This window comes from Falco punctatus (genome assembly GCF_963210335.1).
Source record: "Falco punctatus genome assembly, chromosome: 20".
Classification (NCBI taxonomy): Eukaryota; Metazoa; Chordata; class Aves; order Falconiformes; family Falconidae; genus Falco; species Falco punctatus.
This window is the reverse complement of record NC_137600.1, coordinates 5287274-5306471: the sequence shown is the minus strand read 5'-3', so window position 1 is coordinate 5306471 and position 19198 is coordinate 5287274. Positions and strand designations below refer to the sequence as shown.

Here is a 19198-nt window from a genome sequence, read left to right as displayed (position 1 = left end):
GCGCGCGGCCGAGCGGCGCCACCTGCCGGCGGGCGCCGGGAAGGACGCGGCGGTGGCCCGGGACAGCCGTAGCGTCGCGCTGCCTGGACGTGACGTCACCCTGCTCGGCCGTGACGTCACCCAGACCGGGAGCTAGGCGCGGAGCGGACCTGGGGATAAGCAGCCCCACGTCAGCGCGTGTCCCCGCCGGTGCCCGGCAGGGCGGGGCGGGGAGTGCCACCCGCGGCACCCGTGGGTTCCCCCCTGACACCGGCCCCACGCTGGGGGTCCCGCCTGAGGACTGAGCACGTCTCCCCCCAGAAAGGAGCGGCGCAGCCTCGCCAGCCACTGCTCTGCAAGAGCCTCTCGCTGGGAGGGCCGGCGGAGCGGGTGTCCCCCCTGCTCGGCTGCTCACACCGCCGGGCTGGGGGTGACGTGCAGCCACGTGCCCCCATGGCTGCTCTTGCTGCTCGGTGGTGTTAAAGGCCCACGGTGGAAGGTTCCCCCATCGCATCCCCTCACCCAGCCCAGCCACACCGACCTCCCCAGGCTGGTCCCTGGGCCCACCCAAGGACGGTGCTGGCCACCATCCCCTCACACCCAGCTGTACCAGCCTCATTCTGTCCTGCACCCTATGCCCCCAGCAGCGAGGTGCAGTGGGTGCTCAGCATCCTCTCCCCTGGTCCTGCTCTGGACAGCACTGGGAAAAGGGGAAGCCAAGGGGGAGCGGAGCCCCTGCCCAGGCGGGGCTGTGGGGTTGACAGGGGCAATGGCCACGGGTGCCCATGGTCCTGGTCCCTTCTGCAAGGAGCAGGACAGGAGCAGGACAGGATTGGGAGGGGGGCAGGCAGTGCTGGGGTGTCCCAGGTGCCAGGCAACGCAGGGTGCTAGGGACCCCCACCCCGACAGAGAGGAGCTGGAGAGAGCTGGGGAGGGGGACGAGCGCAGGAGGGAGGGATGGAGAGAGGGACGGGGAAGAGAAGAAATGATGGGGGGAGATGGAGAGCGGGATGGAGGGACGAGGCAGGGAGGGATGGGCGGGAGGGACGGCGGGTGCACATGCGGGTGGAGGGGCGGGAGGCTGGAGATAGGGACGGAGGGACGGGAAGAGGGACGGGGTGAAGATGGGAGGGCGGGAGGGGGCCGGAGCCGCGGGGAGGGGGCTGCCGGGGCCGCCCGGGGCGGCGCTCGGGGCCGCGGTACAAATAGGGCGGCTGCGGGCGGCCCCGGCAGCCATGCGGGACCCGCTGCGCTCCGCGCCCGCGCTGGCGCTCTGCGCCCTCGCCCTGCTCCGCCTGGGCTGCGCACCGACCCGCGCGCCGACCCGCGCGCCGACCCGCGCACCGACCCGCGCACCGCCGCGCTGCCCCCCGGTGATGCTGCAGCTGCTCCGCGCCCCTCCCGCCCCGCTCCGCGCCGCCGCCGCCGCTGCCCTCAGCCTCTCCCCGCACGGTGAGTGGGGCCGCGGCCCCGAGCATCCCTGTCCGGGACTCCCACAGTCCCCGAGCATCCCTGTCCTGGGACCCGCACCGACCCCAAGCATCCCTGTCTGGGGACTCTCACGGTCCCCGAGCATCCCTGTCCTGGGATCTGCACCGACCCCCGGGACCCGCACAGTCCCCGAGCATCCCTGTCTGGGGACTCCCACGGTCCCCGAGCATCCCTGTCCCCAGGACTGGCACTGTCCAGTGCTCTCGCTGGCTCTGGGTGGATCGGACTGCTTTCCCCTGACTCTCTGGCTCCTGTGGCAGACACCGTGCCCCAGCAGCAGGCGAGGTCACTGTCCCCCCAGCACTGGCACTCCCTGGCAAAGCCAGCAGTCCACTCACCATGCCCCTTGGGTTTCAGGCTCCCTGCAGAACGGCTCCCGCTGGGCGCTCTCCTTCGACATGTCCTCCCTCTCCAGCAGCCAGGAGGTGAGTCTGGCCCAGCTCCGCGTCCACCTGCCCGGCCTCTTCCCAGCCCACAACGTCTCCCTGGACATCTATCACAGCCGGCGGCAGAGGTGCTGGGGCGGCGGGACCTGTGCCCACCAGCTCTTCCTGGGCACTGTGGCTGGCAGCCCCTCTTCCACCCAGGCCTCCTGGAAAGTCTTTGAGGTCACCAGCTTGCTCCGATCCTGGCTCCACCAAGCTGTGGCTGCTGGCCACCACGGTCCCACAGGAAGGGAGCAGTGGGAGGTGAGGGGGTCAGCCACCCCGGCCACTACTGTGATGCACTTGCCCACCTCGAGTGACACTGGCCACGGGGAGCCAGCCCTGCCCCAGGACATGGCGGACAGAGTCCTGCTGCTCGTCTTCTCCAAGGACAAGTCTCCAGGAGACCACAGCCTCATCAGGACAGTGGAGACCTCCAAGTATGTCATGCGTGACAGCGGCACCCAGGATGTGGGGACCCGCCGGCACCGCAGGAACAGGAAGGAGAAGCAAAGGATCAAAGTGAGCGATGCTGCCGCTGCCGTCCCAGGGGAGGAAGGGAGGTCCTTGTGCAGGAGGGTGGACATGATGGTGGATTTCGAGCAGACTGGCTGGGGCAGCTGGATTGTCTATCCCAAAAGGTACAACGCCTACCGGTGCGAAGGGCAGTGCCCATCGCCCGTGGACGAGACCTTCAAGCCCACCAACCATGCTTACATACAGGTAAGAGGGGTGTGCTGCCTCTGCTCCCCCCGCACAGCCCAACCCTGCCGGCCCATGGCAGAGGGTGATGCTTTGCCCTTCCCATGTCTTCCCACAGAGTCTGCTGCAGCTCTACAAACCCAACCAGGTGCCCTGCCCTGCCTGCTCCCCAGTCAGGATGAGTCCCCTCTCCATGCTCTACTATGAGAAGGGTGAAATCGTCGTCCGTCACCATGAGGACATGATCATCGAGGAGTGTGGATGCAACTGAGGCCAGCTTGTTGCCTACTGGGAAGGGGCACATCTCTGCCCCAAGGACTGGCCACCCAACCCATGACCAATGCACAGACTGGGGTGTCCCTGAAGCCCACATGCCCGTGGGCTGGCGAAGCTCTGGCTGGGCCAGAGGAGGAGTGGGGTGCCCGGGTGTTGGCAGTTCTGCAGCACTGCATGGCCACGGTGCACGGACGGATCTAGGCTTGGTGTGGGAAAGGCCACCAGGCACAGGCACCTCTCTGCAGTGCCTGTGGTAGCACCGTGGTGGTGGGTGCCCAACGGCTGCGTTTATCCAGGAGCTGTGGCACTGGCGGCCGGTGTGTGCTGGGGCAGCCAAGGGCTGGTGCTGCTCTGTAGAAGCAGGAGCCGGGGCGCAGGGCTGGAGCCAAGGCAGCATTGCTCCCTGCCGCGACACTGCCCGCAGCGACGCTCCTTTTGCTCACAACAGCAATTGCTGGCAGCTGCAGGCTCCCGGCAGGACACTGCAGCTCCAGTGTCCAGCCATGCTGAGTATCTGTTGGGATTTTCAATCTCACCTGGGGTTCAGGCATTTCTTTTAAGACTCCTATTATATTTCTATTAAAACTCTATCAGATTTCTATTACAACCAAGCCAAGTTAATGTGTTAGCCCAATGTCCAGAGCTGCCAGCTGGCAGCACCACGTGGGCAGCAGCAGGCAGGGGTTCCTCACAGCCCACTCCCACCCAGAGCTGTGGGACTGAGCACAGGCGTGGGAGGGCTGGACCCAGGAGGAAGGGGCTGGCAGCAGGCAGGGAGGCAGCAACCCTCATCACGTATGTGCCAGTAGGACCACACAAGGAGCAATGCGAAAGGTGGACCTGGGGTTCCTGCATCCCCCTCCAAAGCATCATCCATTCGGCAGGAGCCAGAGAGGGTTTGCACAGGTAAACCAGGTGCTCCTGGCAATGAGGCAGCCCCACGGTTGGTCTCAGTGGGCTTAAGCCCCCCCCAGCCCTCCCATGTGCCCTGAACATCTCAGCTCATGCACTGCTTTCCTCTGTAAAACCATGGTTTTGCCCAAACCCTTCCTACCACTCACTGGATGGGGCAGTAGTGAAAGGGTCATGGTTGCATAATTCATCAATAAATTATATATATTAAAAATGACTGGTAGCTTCTGCCGATTTCCACAGCCCATTTTTGCTGCCGAATGGTCTGTCAAGGCACGAAACCCCTGTCTCCCTGTGCACCTGCTGCACCCACAGGTTCTCCCTGCTCCGGGATCGCCCCTGGCTGCAGCCTGCTCTGTTACCACACCTCGTGGCTGGTTTTGCAGGAAAAAAAAAAAAAAAAAAAAGCCATATGGCTTGCTGGCAAAAGCGACAACGCTGGGTGTTAACACCCAGAGTGGGTGGGCTGCCACTGTAACTCGCTAAAGCAAGGGGGTCCCCTCGGGTGGTGTGAAAGATGCTCAACAGCTCCACGAACAGGGAAGCTGACAAGAGATCAAGAAGCTGTTCCCACGCGATGGTGGGTGGCTCGAGGGCAGGCGGGGAAACACTTGCAGGCGTGGAAGCGGTGGGCTAAGGGGATTTTCCTTATTTACCCCTCGGAGACAAGGGGAAGGGCTATGTTCTCTAACAGCAATGAATTCTAAGCCATGGGCAGCGGCCAGTGTAGGCGGCTCTCCTTTGGGTCCCCCACTCAAAGGGGTGACGGGGCTGGGAGCCGCAGCAGGCGAGCTCCGGCCACAGGTGATGCCCGGGGTCTCGGGTGCCCCCAGGGATGACCATGCCCCGCCGCCTGCCAGCCCTGGGGGAGATGCTCCCCGTGGGGCAGCTGGTGTCAGTCCCTGCGCTTGGCCGAGCTCACCCCATTGCAGCCCTGGCCGTGGGTCTGGGCTCCCCCAGCTGCACGGGGTGGATGGGGACACCCGTGGGAACCCGCTGCTGGCCCCCGCTACAGCCAGAGGGGACAGCGGGACCACAGGCACTGGGGCTGGCGGCGGGTGGCCCGGGCGGGACGGGGGCTGCCCTCAGCCCTCCCCTCCTGGGACCAGCAGCCCCGACTCCACATCCCAGCCCAGCCTGATTATCCCCAATCCACATCCCAGCCGGCGGATAAACAAAGCGTGTCTGGTCCCGTCCTGCCCCAGCAGACCCTCCCCTGGGCCGCTTACATATTCCGACAGCGTTTCACACTGGGACCATCCCGTCATTAGAGGGTCATTTGCAGGAGCTGTCAAGGGTGGGCAGGGAGGCGCGGGGCTATCCCCCGGCAGGAGGGAGCGCGCCCAGAAACCCAGAGCTGGGCTCTTGATGAAATAAAAATCAGTTTTGTTGCCTTTTCCTCCCCAGGTTTGCTACTCCCCTCCCAAAAACTGTTGTCACACCCGCAGCGAAACAAGGCGGTTTCACTCTCCCACCCCAGGACCCCCCCTGCCCGCCCCAGCCCCCCGCCTCCATCAGCCTCGCTGGAAGCTGTATCTTTGCGATCTCTGCCCCTCCATCACCCCTGTTTGAAATCCAGCAACGGGTTGAAAAGTTGTGGTGGGGAAGGGGCAGGCAGGCAGCCGTTCCCTGGGAAGAACAGGGTGGAAAAATAAAAGCTGAGATTCCAGGGCTGCAAGGAAAACATCAAAGTGTGGATGGTGACAGTAAAGCTGCACCACCGCTCTTCGGTGAGGCATCTGCTCACAACCTGGCTTTGCCAGGCTGGGGCTGGGACGGGGAGCTAACCTCTGGGCAGGGCGAGCTGGCCCTTCTCCTGCCCCAATACACATCAGCTGTGTGATGGAGGGAGCCCCAGACACGCAGGACAATAAAGCGGGGGAACACGGGGGTCCTGCCTGCCACGGCATCACCAGTCCAGCAACCCTTTGGCAAGCCAGGGCCTGAAGATGCTGCGGCAGGGGCATGGCACGGGCAGTGGGAACGGGGCATGGGGGCTTTCACCCTGGTCCCACTGCGCGGGCAGGGCAGGGTTCTGCTGGCACGGTGGCCAGACCCTGCTCTCACACTCGGGGATGCTCCTGTGAGCCTGGCCCAGGCAGCAGGTGCCAGGTTTGGCACCAGCTTTCCAGCGGGAGCTTTGCTGCAGAGCTGAAACCGCTCGCTGCCCTCCCGGCCGTGCCAGGGAGCTGGCAGGGTCTCTGCTTTTGGAAGGGCTGGCTTGGCTTTAGCATCCTTACACACTGGCATAGGAAGGACCGGAGCCTTCCCAACGCAGGGAAGGTTTTCCAGCAGGGCAAGTGCCCAGGGTTTTACAGGAGTGCTGCCCACTGATGCTGCGAGACTGGGATGCAAGCAGCGACCGCTCGGGGACCACTGGAGTACGGAGCAGCTGCAGCCTGGCTGGGATCGGGACCTGCGGCCCCGTCTGCCTCCCGGCATCCCTCACCCTGCACAGGGCCAGACCCTCATGGTCCACAAACTCCCTCTGAACCGAAGAGCAGCATCTGCTGCTGGTGACAGCAGCAAGTTGCAGCCACCACTGCCTGTGTGCAAGCTGCTGCCCGTGCCTCGGGAGGAAGGGCACACGGTCAGGGAGGGAAGGCAGGTATGGCTGGTTTACTTTGGACCCACGAGGAAAGAGTGAGAACAAACAGACCGAAGGGCTTATCAAAGGTGCAGGGTAATATTTGCACAAATGGTGGATTAAGGCACTAGCTGGGTCAAGCAAGTATTTTCTGTCCCATGACCAGGACGCTGAGCAGGACACAGGCATGCTGCGCTGCTCTGCTTGAGACAAAAAGGGGCAGGGACGGAAAATGCAATGACAAAGCCAACACTTGTCCCTTGGACCTCCCCGGAGCATCCCAGCTGTGTGGGGCAGCCACCCACAGCTGCCTCCCCTCCTGCTGTGTGTGCAAGGGCAGCTGTGCATCAGCCTGAGCTTGCCTGGGGCTCAGCCCGTGACGGAAACTGCTCCTCAGCCTGTTTGTGCAAGTGCTGGGTGAGGAACAAACCCCAGTCAAGCAGGGAGCGGCCCTGGAAACGCTAAGCTGCTCCTTACATGGCTTAGGCAAGCCTGGAGCGCTAGAAACACGAATGCGTGCAAGAGACAGATCCAAAAATGCCCAGCTGAAGGATGCAGCAGTGGCTGGGGGTGTAAGGAGGGACACGAACTGCAAAGGACCAGAGCAGGGGATGCTCAGGCCACGCAGTCCCACACCGTGGGTGGAGAAGTTTAAGGCACAGGCTTGGGACGAGTTACACCACAGCAGATGCACACAAGTGCCACATTGCTGCATCACATTCACAGCTTTGGTAGCCACTTGCTCTGCCCCCAGCAAACGCACTGATGTGCCCTGGGGCCCCTCCTGGACCCCCTCTTGCACCTGGCTGGGTGCTTTGCAGGGTGCTCTCCCTCTCCGAATTATCAGCTAGGAATTGCTTTCGGAGGCACCTGGTGCTTTGATGCTCCCCCGAGATCTACATAAGCACGCAGATACCAATGCAAAGCTGTCATGGGCATGGATGAAATACTTCACACTTACAGCACTTGTTACCCTCTAGTACTGGGGTGGAAGAGGATTTAAAAGCATTACTTGCAATAGCTGACACTTCAAAAAACCCAGCCAGCTGCCTTTGTACCGACATGATTACAACTCTACAATTCTAGGACATAAAACCCCATCATGTAGCTCCCATTCACATCTGGGCCACTGTGTGTCAGAAACCCAGCAAAAAAAGCACCAAGGCTGAAAATCAGCTTGTTTCTCCCCAAAAAGCTCCCTGGCTGTGCAGCCCTTAGCTGGGGATGGCACCACGGTGGGGGCACCGGGACGGCTCTGCCACCCTGGTCAGCTGGGGTCACCGGCACCATGTCCCCCATCGAATCCTCACCCCGGGCAGCGCAGCAGGACCCTGACTGGTGAAGGGAGCAGGCGCAGGGCGAGTGCCGGGTCTCACAGCTGCTTCGCCAACGGCAGCCCTTGGCCCTGCGCGCCGCCCTGCGTTAGTGCCACGGCTGGGTACGTCCCAGTCACGCAGGTAGCAGGCCAGGACGAGCACACGGCAGGGACCAGGAGGCTGCACAGATGCCTCTACCACTGCCAATACTTTAACGCTACATAAAGTGGGTGTTACGAGTTGTGGAGGAGTGTTGCAGGAGAGTAAGAGGGGTAAAACCCCATCCTGCTTATAAAAGTCCTTTTCCCGTGAAACCTATTTGCCAAGGGTTACATGAATACGACTCTTGGTTGTAAAGCCACGCTCCAGCAATAATTACAAACATTCCGGTTAAGACAGAGCACAAAAACAAGCCCCAGCACTGAGTGCATAGACCGAATTATCGCAAACACGCCGCAAGTTTGTCACAGCTTTTTCAGTCTTCCCTAAAGTAATGGCTTTGGACAAATTAACATCAACACGGGAAGTTTCCTTAAAACTAGATTTACTGCCTCCCCCAGAAATGGAAGCTGAGGTTGCTGTGACACACAGTGACCAGAGCAGGAGGGCTCCGAGGGTACATGGAGCTGAACCCCAGCATGATGCTGCCAGCAACGCAACAACCTAGTAGTGCCATTTCTATCTGAAAATATTAATTTAGCGAGGAGGACGAGTCAGTCTCTGGCTGCAGGTCACAGCGCATATTCCAGCAGCGATAGCAGCTCCTCTCTAAAGTCACATTATAACAAAACCCAGCAGCTGGTATGGAGCTACAAGACTGATAAGTGACACCTGAGGGCAATACATTTGAATCTGTTCCCATTAAGGTTTCAGAGAAACACTTAATCTTATCTTAAAGAAATGCAAATTTATCTGCAGCAATTGCTTTGTCTCCGTTTCTTCTGTTACTCATTATTAAAGGCTTGCATATCATAATGTCACAATTGAGCTTAATTAGCAGATATTTAAATGCTATCTGCCAAGACCGATTTGAACAGACACTTGCCTTTTAGGAAGTCTGTATTAATATGCACTCTGCTTCTCTGAGATGCCTCAGCCACCAGCACCACAAGACGCCACCATCAGCACCATCCCTAAAGCAGTAACGTTACAGACTGCTCCATAACACGCTTATTAAACTGCACCGAGTCTAGAAACTCAGACACGTGCTCTGGGGGCCCAAGCTGATCACTCCCACACTAAAATTACTTTCTCAGATGAAAATTCCCCTCAAACCCAACAGGCTTATTTCTAACCTCACAGTTAAACCCTCTCTTTTCCAAAGGTCTTAATCCCTGCCCACCAAGTTATAAAAAAAAAAAAAAAAGGAGAAAAGTGTAAAACAGCATGAAAGTTTCAGCACAGATCAAAAACCCAGCAGAAAATGTAGTTAAGCACTCACTTGCATGCTGGAAGAGCTCCACTGTTCTGGGAAGCAGGAACTGCAGCACAGAAGCCAGAAGCTGTTTTTTTCCCTGGCAGGGCAGAAGGCAGCTTGGGAGTCAGGGCCACCCCACAGTGCTCAGCTGCAGGTGACTCCCATAGAACTAATTTCAGTTGCTTCCACCTGTAGCCTGACTGAGTCCTGCCCCTCATCAGGGATGGTAAAAAAATGGGTCCAAACACCTGCACCATTGACCCCATGACCTCGCGAAAGAACCATCTGGAAAACCATGAATGACAGTCTTCACTAACTTATTTCTGGAAGCAGGCTCAGAGCACACTGAAGCTTCCTGTGGTGACCATATGCTGCACTCAAGACACACACAGACGTTTGGCCAGGAGGGCTTAGGGCACGTCAGCCTCTGCCTTTCAGGGGAACTCGCCCGATCGGGTTTTCTGCAACAGGCTTGCAGTTTCTCACTGGAATGAATAAAGGACAGAAGCTGTATTTATTGCATTAATCTCCATACCAGGAGACTCAAAATGATTTTTATTTCTCCCTTATATTGCATTTCTGTAACTTTTACAGTATTAAAATGATTAACAAAAGCATAAAACTGGAAACAAAAACAATCATTGAGAGTGTCTCCTCCGGCACTCCAAGGCCCATCATCAGCAGGGGCTGCACTTGTGTATTCGCACCCGCACAGAGAGGCTGAGACTCAGTCCTTGTAACAGGACGCACTCTGTTCTCGGAAGGGAATAAACTGCCTTTCCCAGGAAGCAGGAAGGCACTCAAGGCATGGGCTATTTTTAAGCCTGGCTGGTGGGAATCCTCAAGACAAGGTCCTGGTGCTTCACTGGATAAGCACTCTCAGGGCACGTGCTTTATATGTCCATGTCAAACTGTTCTTCTTCACCTGTTGAGAGGGACAAAACCCACAAGTGAGTCCTCAAAGCTTCACATTATATACCAAATATTTTACTGAAGAAACAACTGTCAGATGTACTTTAGAAATATGGCAGTTTGGACTTAAAATCTGGATTGAGGCATGGAGCTTGATACGAAAACCATCTTGTACAAGCAAAACATAAGCTCTGTGTGTAGAGGGGATCCTACAGACAGGCAAACAAGAGCAGGGGCAGAGCATGCCCTTTATTTATTTCTACCCCTGGATTTCCTTGTAAAAAGGAACATAAAGAATAATGTTTATGACATCAGTGGTACAAACTTCTGTTACCAAAAACACAAAAGCACATTTCACAACTTATTATCTCTACAGCTGTTACCACAGCTCACGCAATTTGACAGGATGCCAGCGTGAGCAGCGATGATCTATTCCTGAGGGCAGACCTTCCTTGGAAGAGTCACAGCCAAGCTGGCATCCAGCATGCAGCCTGCATTTCAGTTTGCCAGAGAATCCAGTGAGCCACTGAAGGTCACAACAGTGTTTAAAAAAACACATTAAGCAATACTGACTCCGGAAAGATTTTGCTTAGAGTGAGCACAGACACCAGATAATGAGCATTCAGTATTTTTAGAGAGAACATAAGTAACTTGAAGCGACCTGAAACTACCAAGTAATCTCACGTAATTAAAAAACCCCACCGTTCAAGAGCAATACTTGCTCATGTTGCTACAACTGTGCCAATGCCCTGCTCTCCTGTGGACTAACCTCTACCTGGCTATCACACACACCTACAGGCTTCTGCTGAACCCACTACAGACAGCAACGGATACTGGATATTTGATATATACAAAGCGGGTATTATTATACCCTAGCTACGGAAGTTGAGCTTACTTGTACACCAGAATCTGCCTTGCTGTCAAAAAAACAACCAAACCAAAACAAAGAAGGCAAAAGGAAGTTACAACTCAGGCTGATACTAAAATCCCCAAACAAACTCTACTCTGAGTTGTAATCTGATCTTTTTAAAAAATGCAAAGCAGCTACAAAATGGTCCAGGACAGAGAGGCAGCAACAGCTGCACCCCTTCTCTCACTACCAGACTATTAATCCAGTAGCAGCTCCCCATATGCTAAATTAATGAGAATTAAGTGATCTAACTAAGATTTAACTAATTGAAAAAAGTCTCACATTACTGGGGACCACAGCAGGACCAAATAGCATGAGAACCTCATGACCGAGTAACATCAAGCACATGTTGATTTTACAAGAAGTTATTAGAGTATTAACCAAAGATTATAGGGATCTCCCAGCTCCATTCCATGTGTAAACGTTGGTATTTCTAGGAAAAAGCAGTGTGCTTCACTAGGTTTTTTTGCCTACACTCACCTGCGCTTACTTTCTCATCACAGTTTTGGACATGGTTGTTCTCAATCTTCAACTCCTCCACATTTGGGCTTGTAACACCTGGAATGTCCGGAAGGTCAGAAGGTGGTGTTTTGGCAACCGGAGAATTGCGGCACTCCATCAAAAACTTACGATCATAAATAATCCTGGTACCTGTGGGGAGACAAGAGCACTGTCAGTTTTTTAGCATTTTGATGCATGAGTACAGCTGGGCCATCTTCACAGCCAGATGTGTAAAGCAACAGCAGGAGTTGTATGTGCACTGATACCTATTACATAGCACTTACTCTGGCATTTCATGCTACCTTGCAGGAAAGGCAGATACCATTAACACTAGATTTGAAAAAAAAAAAGCAGCAAGCACAAAGCACCAGCACCAGGTACCCAAGTAACAGCTAATGCTAGCAGCCTGTTACAGAGAGAACTAAAGACTCCAACACCCAGCCTGATGCCGCGTGCAATAGATCCAGCCCCTTCTACCTAATTCAACATCACAACACCCCCCAAAGGAAACAGAGTACACTGAATTTAATTTCTGATCGTAAACAAGCTATTCTAAGTTGTCAGGGGCTAAGGACTGTAGGTAGACACAAGTGTACACCACACCAGGTAGTAGGATGTGGCAGAGCCCAGCAGAAATTCCAACACAGGCATTTGCTTTCGCGTACAGGGTGCTGACTGTCCAGCACAGTTACATACCCCTTCCAAAAGGCTTGAATACAAGAACTGTTAATGCCCGCCTGTTTTAATGGTTAACCAGACCTGCTCTCCCTGTCCTACGTGCAACAAACCAGCTCCAGCGCATTACAGCAAACCTCAGTGAGAGCAGAGCTCTGCTCTGGGCATGGATTTCTAGGAATACCACTGGACTGAACAGCCTGTTCCTTATAAAGGAATTGCGCTGGAAAAAGCTCAAAAACCACACACAGAAGAGGGATTCCTCCAAACAGACCCCAGCCTTAACCCATAAAGTACTGGAAAACAATGTTTTCTTTCCTCAAAAGGAGGCGTGCAAATCCCCTCTCTGGGCCAGGCCCTTACTGCTCTGCTCCGGGTTCCAGCAAGAGGGAAAGGCAACTCCCCTTGCGTGCTCCCTGAAAAGCATTAACTGAAAGTACACAGGTGTAGGCAAACAAGCTCCCATTAACATCTGTCCTGGAACATTAAGCTCACTTTATTTTGAAGCATGGCTATAAAATAATGTAACCAGGTATCGTGTTTCAAGAAACTTCTCCTACCGAGTTCCTAAAACACTGAAAACCTTTTCCTTAAAAGATGTTAAATTTGAGTTGCTTCAGTGGATCCAAGAGTAGATCTAACTGACACAGAACAGTGCTCTAGCAGTTGGCTGGATTTGAGAAGGCGGGTGGCTAGTCCATGAGTTAAGCGTTAAATTCCTGGGAGGTTCACAGAGGAGGACAGAGCTTCCGAGAACTGCAGCTTGTGTACCAAGTATCAGGAGCACAGTTCAGACAGACAAGAGCTTCCATGCCTGGTTCACGTTCCTCTGACAGTCACATGCCCAGAATTTACGAAAGCAAACACCCTGCAACCAGCCGGAGCAGGACACCCAGCCTCAGCTGTCAACAGGCAGGGCCGGAGGCCATAAATGGGCTCCTTCAGCACCCAAAGCCGAGCTAACAGCAGCTCTGCTCCTGCTGCAAGGGAGGTTAGTATGTATTTAGTAGGAAAGACTACACCTGATGGGGACCACTCTGCCCCCTGAAAGCCCTTGTTACACTGTGGCTTCAGCAGCCGAATGCCGCACTGCACAGCTTGGAAAGTCCGGATGAGAATGTGGTTCCCTTTGAGTATTTTCATCAGGATGAAACACCAGATTTGAAGCAGTGGCCAGTACATCATCTCACTCCCTTTCTGCCAAATACACACATTTTGCTCTGGTCCTGATGGAACACAGGTGCTGTGAACTGTGCTGCTCCACAGGCCATCCCATGTCCCCACTGAAAGGGCCAACACCTCTGTGGCTGAGCCCGCAGCACTGGAGGCAGCTCCGTCTGCAACGGACACTGCGAGCACCAGCAGCTCAGCACCCACTCTGCACTGCTCACAGCAAGCACTGCGGCTTGCTGTGCAGCTTGGCTCGTGATGGACCGAGCTGGCAGGACTCCCCAGATACTACTGCACATGGGCTTTACTTGAAGACAATGTGTGCACGTGCCCTTGGCAATCAGACAAGGAGCCAGGACAGGCACAGCGGGAATCCTGAGAACAGACTACACTTAAAGGTCATATATCATCTCTTACATGCTCCTCCATGATCCTTCATACTGTTGTTTTTTACCTCTGCTGACTGCTGTAAGAAAACCAGCTGCTGCCCGTGATGGCAGAGGACAGGAAAGGTCTTCCCTTCCAGAGAGGATCACAGAGACCTGGGAAGGTAGCTGAAAAAGGAAAAATCAAATCCTTTCCCCTAACTGCTGGCACCAAACCAAGGCCCAGAAACCACAGCAAAATGCTGCTTGCTCACATCTGTCCCACAGTGGGCTGTAGCCGCTCCCTGGGTACTGGGAGAAGAGGGAGGATGCTTCAGAGCACCACAGCACATGACTGCCTGCCCTCTTCAGAACAGCCCCTTTTATCCAAACTGCAGTTTAGGCTGTTACTTCAACATCTCTGGAGACTCAAAAGCAACCTGCAGAGGAAGAAAAGTTTGTGTTTTTGACCGCAAGCAGCAAAGTCAGATCAGAGTAAAGGTGGTAATGAAAACACTGGTCTAAAAAATGTCTGACAACTGGAAAAGCAAGCGTTCCCCTAATCTTTCCAGGTCAATAAACTTGGCTGTTGGATGCACACAAGTCAGCACACTGTAGCTGTGGAGTACGGCCTTTTCAAAAGCCTTCAGTCACCCCACACTGCTGCTGTGGGTTTCTCACTCTGACATCAAGACCTTTTTCCACCACTCGTATCCCCAGCGCTGCCTACAGCTGAAGGGGGATGACTTCAGAGATTACAATCCTCAATTCTTCTCCAAAATTAGTCAGAGGTTTTGCACAAGAAAACCAATTTGCTATTTTTCTTCCAATTCTTCAGATTTAACCTACTGCTTTGCAGGAAATCTCAGACTTTTTCCAGTGAGCTACACATGTTGAGCATTTTCAACAAAAGGACCTAAAACAAGCGGTTCTGAAACCCAAGATTATTTTTACAGCAGTCAGGGCTTATATGCAAAGGAGCAATGCAAAGTATTCTGCCTGAATCAGTGGATACATGGGTCAGCAGAAAACAGATGAAGAGAGCACAGTGAGGAAGCAGAAGGGCTCTAAGTCCAAGTTGGCCTGGCCCCAGCACTCTTTAAAGTGCACTTCTGTACATCAATCTGGAGAGTTTGGTGTGAAACGTATTAACAATGTTTTCATGACACCTCTTCCTGACTGTACAGGCCAAGGAATTCTTTGCAACAGTGACCACCAATGCAGACCAACAACTCAAAGCTAACATCCCCCCACCAAGTCCTTCAGAAGTTTTAAATCATTCTTCCTTTTAGCACCCAAAATCGACACTGGAAGGCGAACAGGCAGCACAACCTGTCCTCAAACAGGCTGGAGACAAACTAAAGTATCACGAAGTCATAAGAGCACTGTGGATTTTGCCAGGTGCGCACACCCTAACAATAAACATGATTTGTGTTTCTCCTCCACACTGTAGACATTCATTAACTCCCCGGAGACAGAGATGATAATCCTGGAAGGCTCATTATGCTGCACAGCACTGTTAATTGTTCCTCTCTACTCTGTTACTCAGAGCACATGAATATAGCTGAGAAAGTCATTCTCCTATTTTCCATGGCATAATTACTGCAAGTGCTATTTAAGTACTTCAGTTATTTGCTGCTTTCAGAGAAGAGAGAACATATGGCAAAAACAACACAAGAACTTCAGATGCCCAACTAAGCTTTTCTGCACAGACACAAAAAAATCAAGCGAGTCAGCAAAACTGACTTCCCCCTTCTCTCTGAATTTTAACTCCTGAAATACTGTGTTGTAGAGATTGCAGGCCTGAGGGACAAACAAAACATTATCCTCTGCCTCCCATCTAGTTCATTCTTTTGGCTGAAATTCAAGCATGGTTTCATCATTCCTGCTGCTCAAATTTATCTCTTATGTAGCAGCATGGGGGGAGGAAATTCTTAAAGGTATGGAAAAAATTATCTCAGACCACTGATCAGCAGGAGCCCAGGCAGCTGCCATAGCTGGAAATACACACAACTGATTTGGTCCCCAGTGTCATCATCTGGAACAGCAGTCACTTGTCTCGAAAGCCAAACTACTCAAAACAAACAGACACTCAAGCAAGTGATGTGGACCTTTCAGAGGGACAAGCCCTTTTAGGATCTTTGCACATTTATGTCCCTGCTGCTGTATGTGGGGACAGAAGGCACAGGCATGGCTAAGACAGATGCTAAGCCTACAGGTTTTGTAATTGCAACCCCCCTTAGTTGCCTCAGCTCAGAGCAGGCAGTGAGCACAGCCAACTCCCACAATCAGTTTATCCTTATTCGAAGACCCAGTCCCTAAGAGATATTGTTCCTGGCAGCCGCACAGGCGCAGCTACGAGGGCTGCACAACGGGACTCACAGCAAAGAGAGAGGGAACCAGCCCACTGCCTTTGTGCGGTAGCAAAGCACTGCACTTTCAGAAGTTAGAGCACCCTGGGACAAGGAAAAAAAAAAAAAAAAAAAAAAAAGAGGTCCCAGGGTTTACGTATTGCCAGATGAAACAACAAATATTAGAGATTAGAATTAATAAGTAACCCAAATCAGGAGATGGATTTGCTCCCTGTGAGGCTACCCAGAAGCACAAACAGCAGCCTTGCTTTCAGCACAGGCAGCCAGGCAGATGCTGTTGCGCTGCCCCAGCTCCAGCACACTCTGGGGAAGGTGGAAGCCCCCCCAGGATCCCTCGTTTTCCCTTGTAGCACAGCAGTGGCCAAACTCCCAGGGAAAAGCCTGGCCTTGCTACACCAGACCACGGCCCAGCAAGGGGGGACCCCCCACTGCCAACACACGGGGCTCCCCTGCAAGACAAGAGCCCAGGCACCAAGTCACCCCTGAAGCGAGAACCCCCATGCTGCTGCTGCCCAAACGGGGGCCCCTCCCCACACACCACCCGCAGACAGCAACCCCCCCTGCTACCCGTACACCCCCCAGCCAAAGCAAGGCCCCCCAGACAAACCCTAAGAAAAGTGAGAGCCCACCCAAGCCCTCATACAGCCCCTGGGCAAAGAAAGGGTTCCCCGCTACCGATCCCCAGACAAAAGGGACAGGCCCCCCACCGCCTTCCCTGGACGTTCCTCTGGTCAAAGCGAGAGCCCTCCCCTCCGGAACAGGTGCCCCCCAGCTCCCCACACGCCGCCCGCCGACACAAGGGCCTCCTTGTAACCCCGCGCTGGGGTAAGAGCCCCCCCCAGGGGGTCACCCCATTCCCACCGCAAAACCGGGGCCACTACCCGCACCCGGAGCGGGGGGGGGGCTCCCCCTCGAGCAACCCCCGCCCCGCAGGGAGAGGCCTGGTACCGGCCCGCCGCTCACCGCCCGGCGTGGTCCCGAAGACGGTGCCCCCCGGCGTGGTGCTGTAGTCGCCAGGCGGCAGCGGGGCACCGTCAGGCAGGGCGAGGCATTTGCCAGGGCCCGGGATGTCGCGACTTGGCGTCTGCCCCTGGCAGCAGCGGCCCGACATGGCGCCGGGACCGGGGCGCTGCTGCTGCCGCCCTGCCCGCCCTGCCCGCCGCTTCCGCCTGCGGGCACGCCTCTTCCGCCGCGGGGTGCGACGGGAGACGCGGAGGGGCGGGGCCTGGTCGGGGGCGGGGCCTGGTCGGGGGGCGGGGCCTGATGGAGGGCGGGGCCTGGCCGGGGCGGGGCCTGGCCGGGGGCGGGGCGCGCTCAGGCGCACGATGGGTCCCTGTGCCCGCCGGCCCCGCCCCCGCGGGGTGCTCCCCCCCATTTAGTGACCCCCGCCTGCTCCACACGGGGCTTCCCGCTGTGGGAGGTCCCGGGTGGTCCCCGTGCGAACCCTGCGGGGACAGATGTCTGCCTGCCTGGGTGGCTGACCCCCATCCCAAATGGCTCTGCCACCTCCGGCGGGGCTGGCAGCAAACGCCGGGGGAGGAGGGGGGGCACGCAGCGCGTGTCGGCCCCCCCACACGCCGTGCCCCCGGGGATGCCGGAGACCACCGGGCAGGGCTGCTCCGCTTGGGCTTTTTCCTTAAAATTGGTGTTTTTCTTAAATTTTGATGAAATAAAAGATTTAAAGAGCAGCTGAGGTGCGGGGAGGGGGGGGAGCAGCGGCGTGCGGCGCTCGCTGTGCGGGACCCCCAGGCCGGGCAGAGCTGGGGTGCCCCGGGGGGAGCCCGGCACGAAGCCCCCTGGGATGGGCAGACCCCGCACCCCGCAGCGGGACCATCCTCCACACCCGTGACAGGGTGGTCCTGCTGCTCAGCCCTGCCTGCCAGGCGGGAGGCAGAGGGGTCCCTGAGCCTGGCCGAGGGGTGGCATGGCCATGAAGGGGGCGACCCCCAGCAGTGCCCCCGCCACCCTGCCTGGTGCTCAGCACACCGGCCGCCGCCGCCACCCCCACACCGGTGTGAGCCATGGGTGTCTCTGCCACTTGTGCTCCCAGATTCCAGGCGGCAGAACCTGCTGGAAAAAGCCCCTCGGCTCTTCCTCGCCCCCTAGCAGTGCCCGCAGGACCCCTGGTCCGCAGGACCCCTGCTCCGGTGCTGACGCGCCAACAGCAGGGATGTGGGGAGCCAGCGTGGGTGCCGGCGGCACGGGGGAACCATGGCGGTGGCCGAGCAATGGCCATCCTGGGAAAGGGCCTTGGGGCTGCTGCCCCGGTGCAGGCGGTGGTGGGACACAGCCAGCCCCCCCTGCCCACAGCTGCCATCGCCCTGGCCCCAGCACGCAGAGCTGGGTGGCACACTGTGCCGGGTCCTGCCGCCGCCACCATCGTCCTCCCCTGGCCCGCTTCCACCACGCTTGGCACCGGCACCCCTGGCTCCTGCAGCTCCCCAGCCACTGCCCGCATCCTGCCCAGCCCCAGGGTGCTGGGGGTCCCCAGGGGGCTCTGAGCCCTTTCCCCAGGGCAGCGTTTGTGTGGCCAGGGCAGTGGTCTCCTGCCAGGCTTGGCTATGGAGTGAGGTGCTTCAAGGGCTCTGTGCCCCGAGGACCCCCAGGACCCTGGGCAGGCTGCCGTGCCCCCCAGGGACCCCCGAGACCCCGAGCAGGCTGCGGTGCCCCCTCAAAGACCCCTGGGACCTCAGGCAGGCTGCGGTGCCCCCCAGGGACCCCTGAGACCCCGAGCAGGCTGCAGTGCCCCCCAAGGACCCTGGGCAGGCGGCGGTGCCCCCCAGGGACCCTGGGCAGGCTGTGGTGCCAGGCAGGCAGCCCTCGCCCCATGTCAGCTGCTGAATCGATTACGGGGCGGTGGGGCAGGAAGATAACATATCCGGCTGTGCCGAATGACATCAGCGCTGACCCCCAACCCAGCGAGGCGTCCCGCCGCCGAATAACAAGGTCCACCGCCGTTTCCTCCTCCTCCTCCCAGAGAATGGACCATTACGGGGTCAAGGAGCCGGGGGGTCAGGGTTTAAGGGCACATCCTGGCTGGGGTGGAGCAGGGGGCCATGAGCCCCCACTGCATTGGGGCATCTGCCCTTGGCACCTGAGGGACCCCTGGGTCAGGGTACGGGCGAGGACTGGCTGCAGCACTCGGTGCTGGGGGGGAACCCTTCAGTGTTCAAAATGCCATGAAATGC

The 19198-nt window shown here is 56.6% G+C and overlaps 2 protein-coding genes across 2 annotated transcripts; one reads left to right on the top strand and one right to left on the bottom strand.

The window, feature by feature from the left end:
* The first annotated feature begins 36 nt into the window (after nt 1–36).
* Nucleotides 37–4739, top strand: LOC308055917 (nodal homolog). Its single transcript, XM_080370546.1, has 2 exons — nt 37–2618; nt 2716–4739. Exons 1-2 carry the CDS (start codon nt 1104–1106, stop codon nt 2866–2868), a joined length of 1668 nt encoding a protein of 555 aa, XP_080226672.1. The 5' UTR covers nt 37–1103; the 3' UTR covers nt 2869–4739.
* A 4879-nt stretch (nt 4740–9618) lies between these two features.
* EIF4EBP1 (eukaryotic translation initiation factor 4E binding protein 1) lies at nt 9619–17193 on the bottom strand. The gene is made up of 3 exons (XM_080370585.1): nt 16974–17193; nt 11408–11578; nt 9619–10030 (listed from the first exon to the last, which is right to left on the bottom strand). The coding sequence occupies exons 1-3, from the start codon at nt 17119–17121 to the stop codon at nt 9999–10001; spliced, it is 351 nt and encodes a 116-aa protein (XP_080226711.1). The 5' UTR covers nt 17122–17193; the 3' UTR covers nt 9619–9998.
* Nucleotides 17194–19198: the final 2005 nt, after the last annotated feature.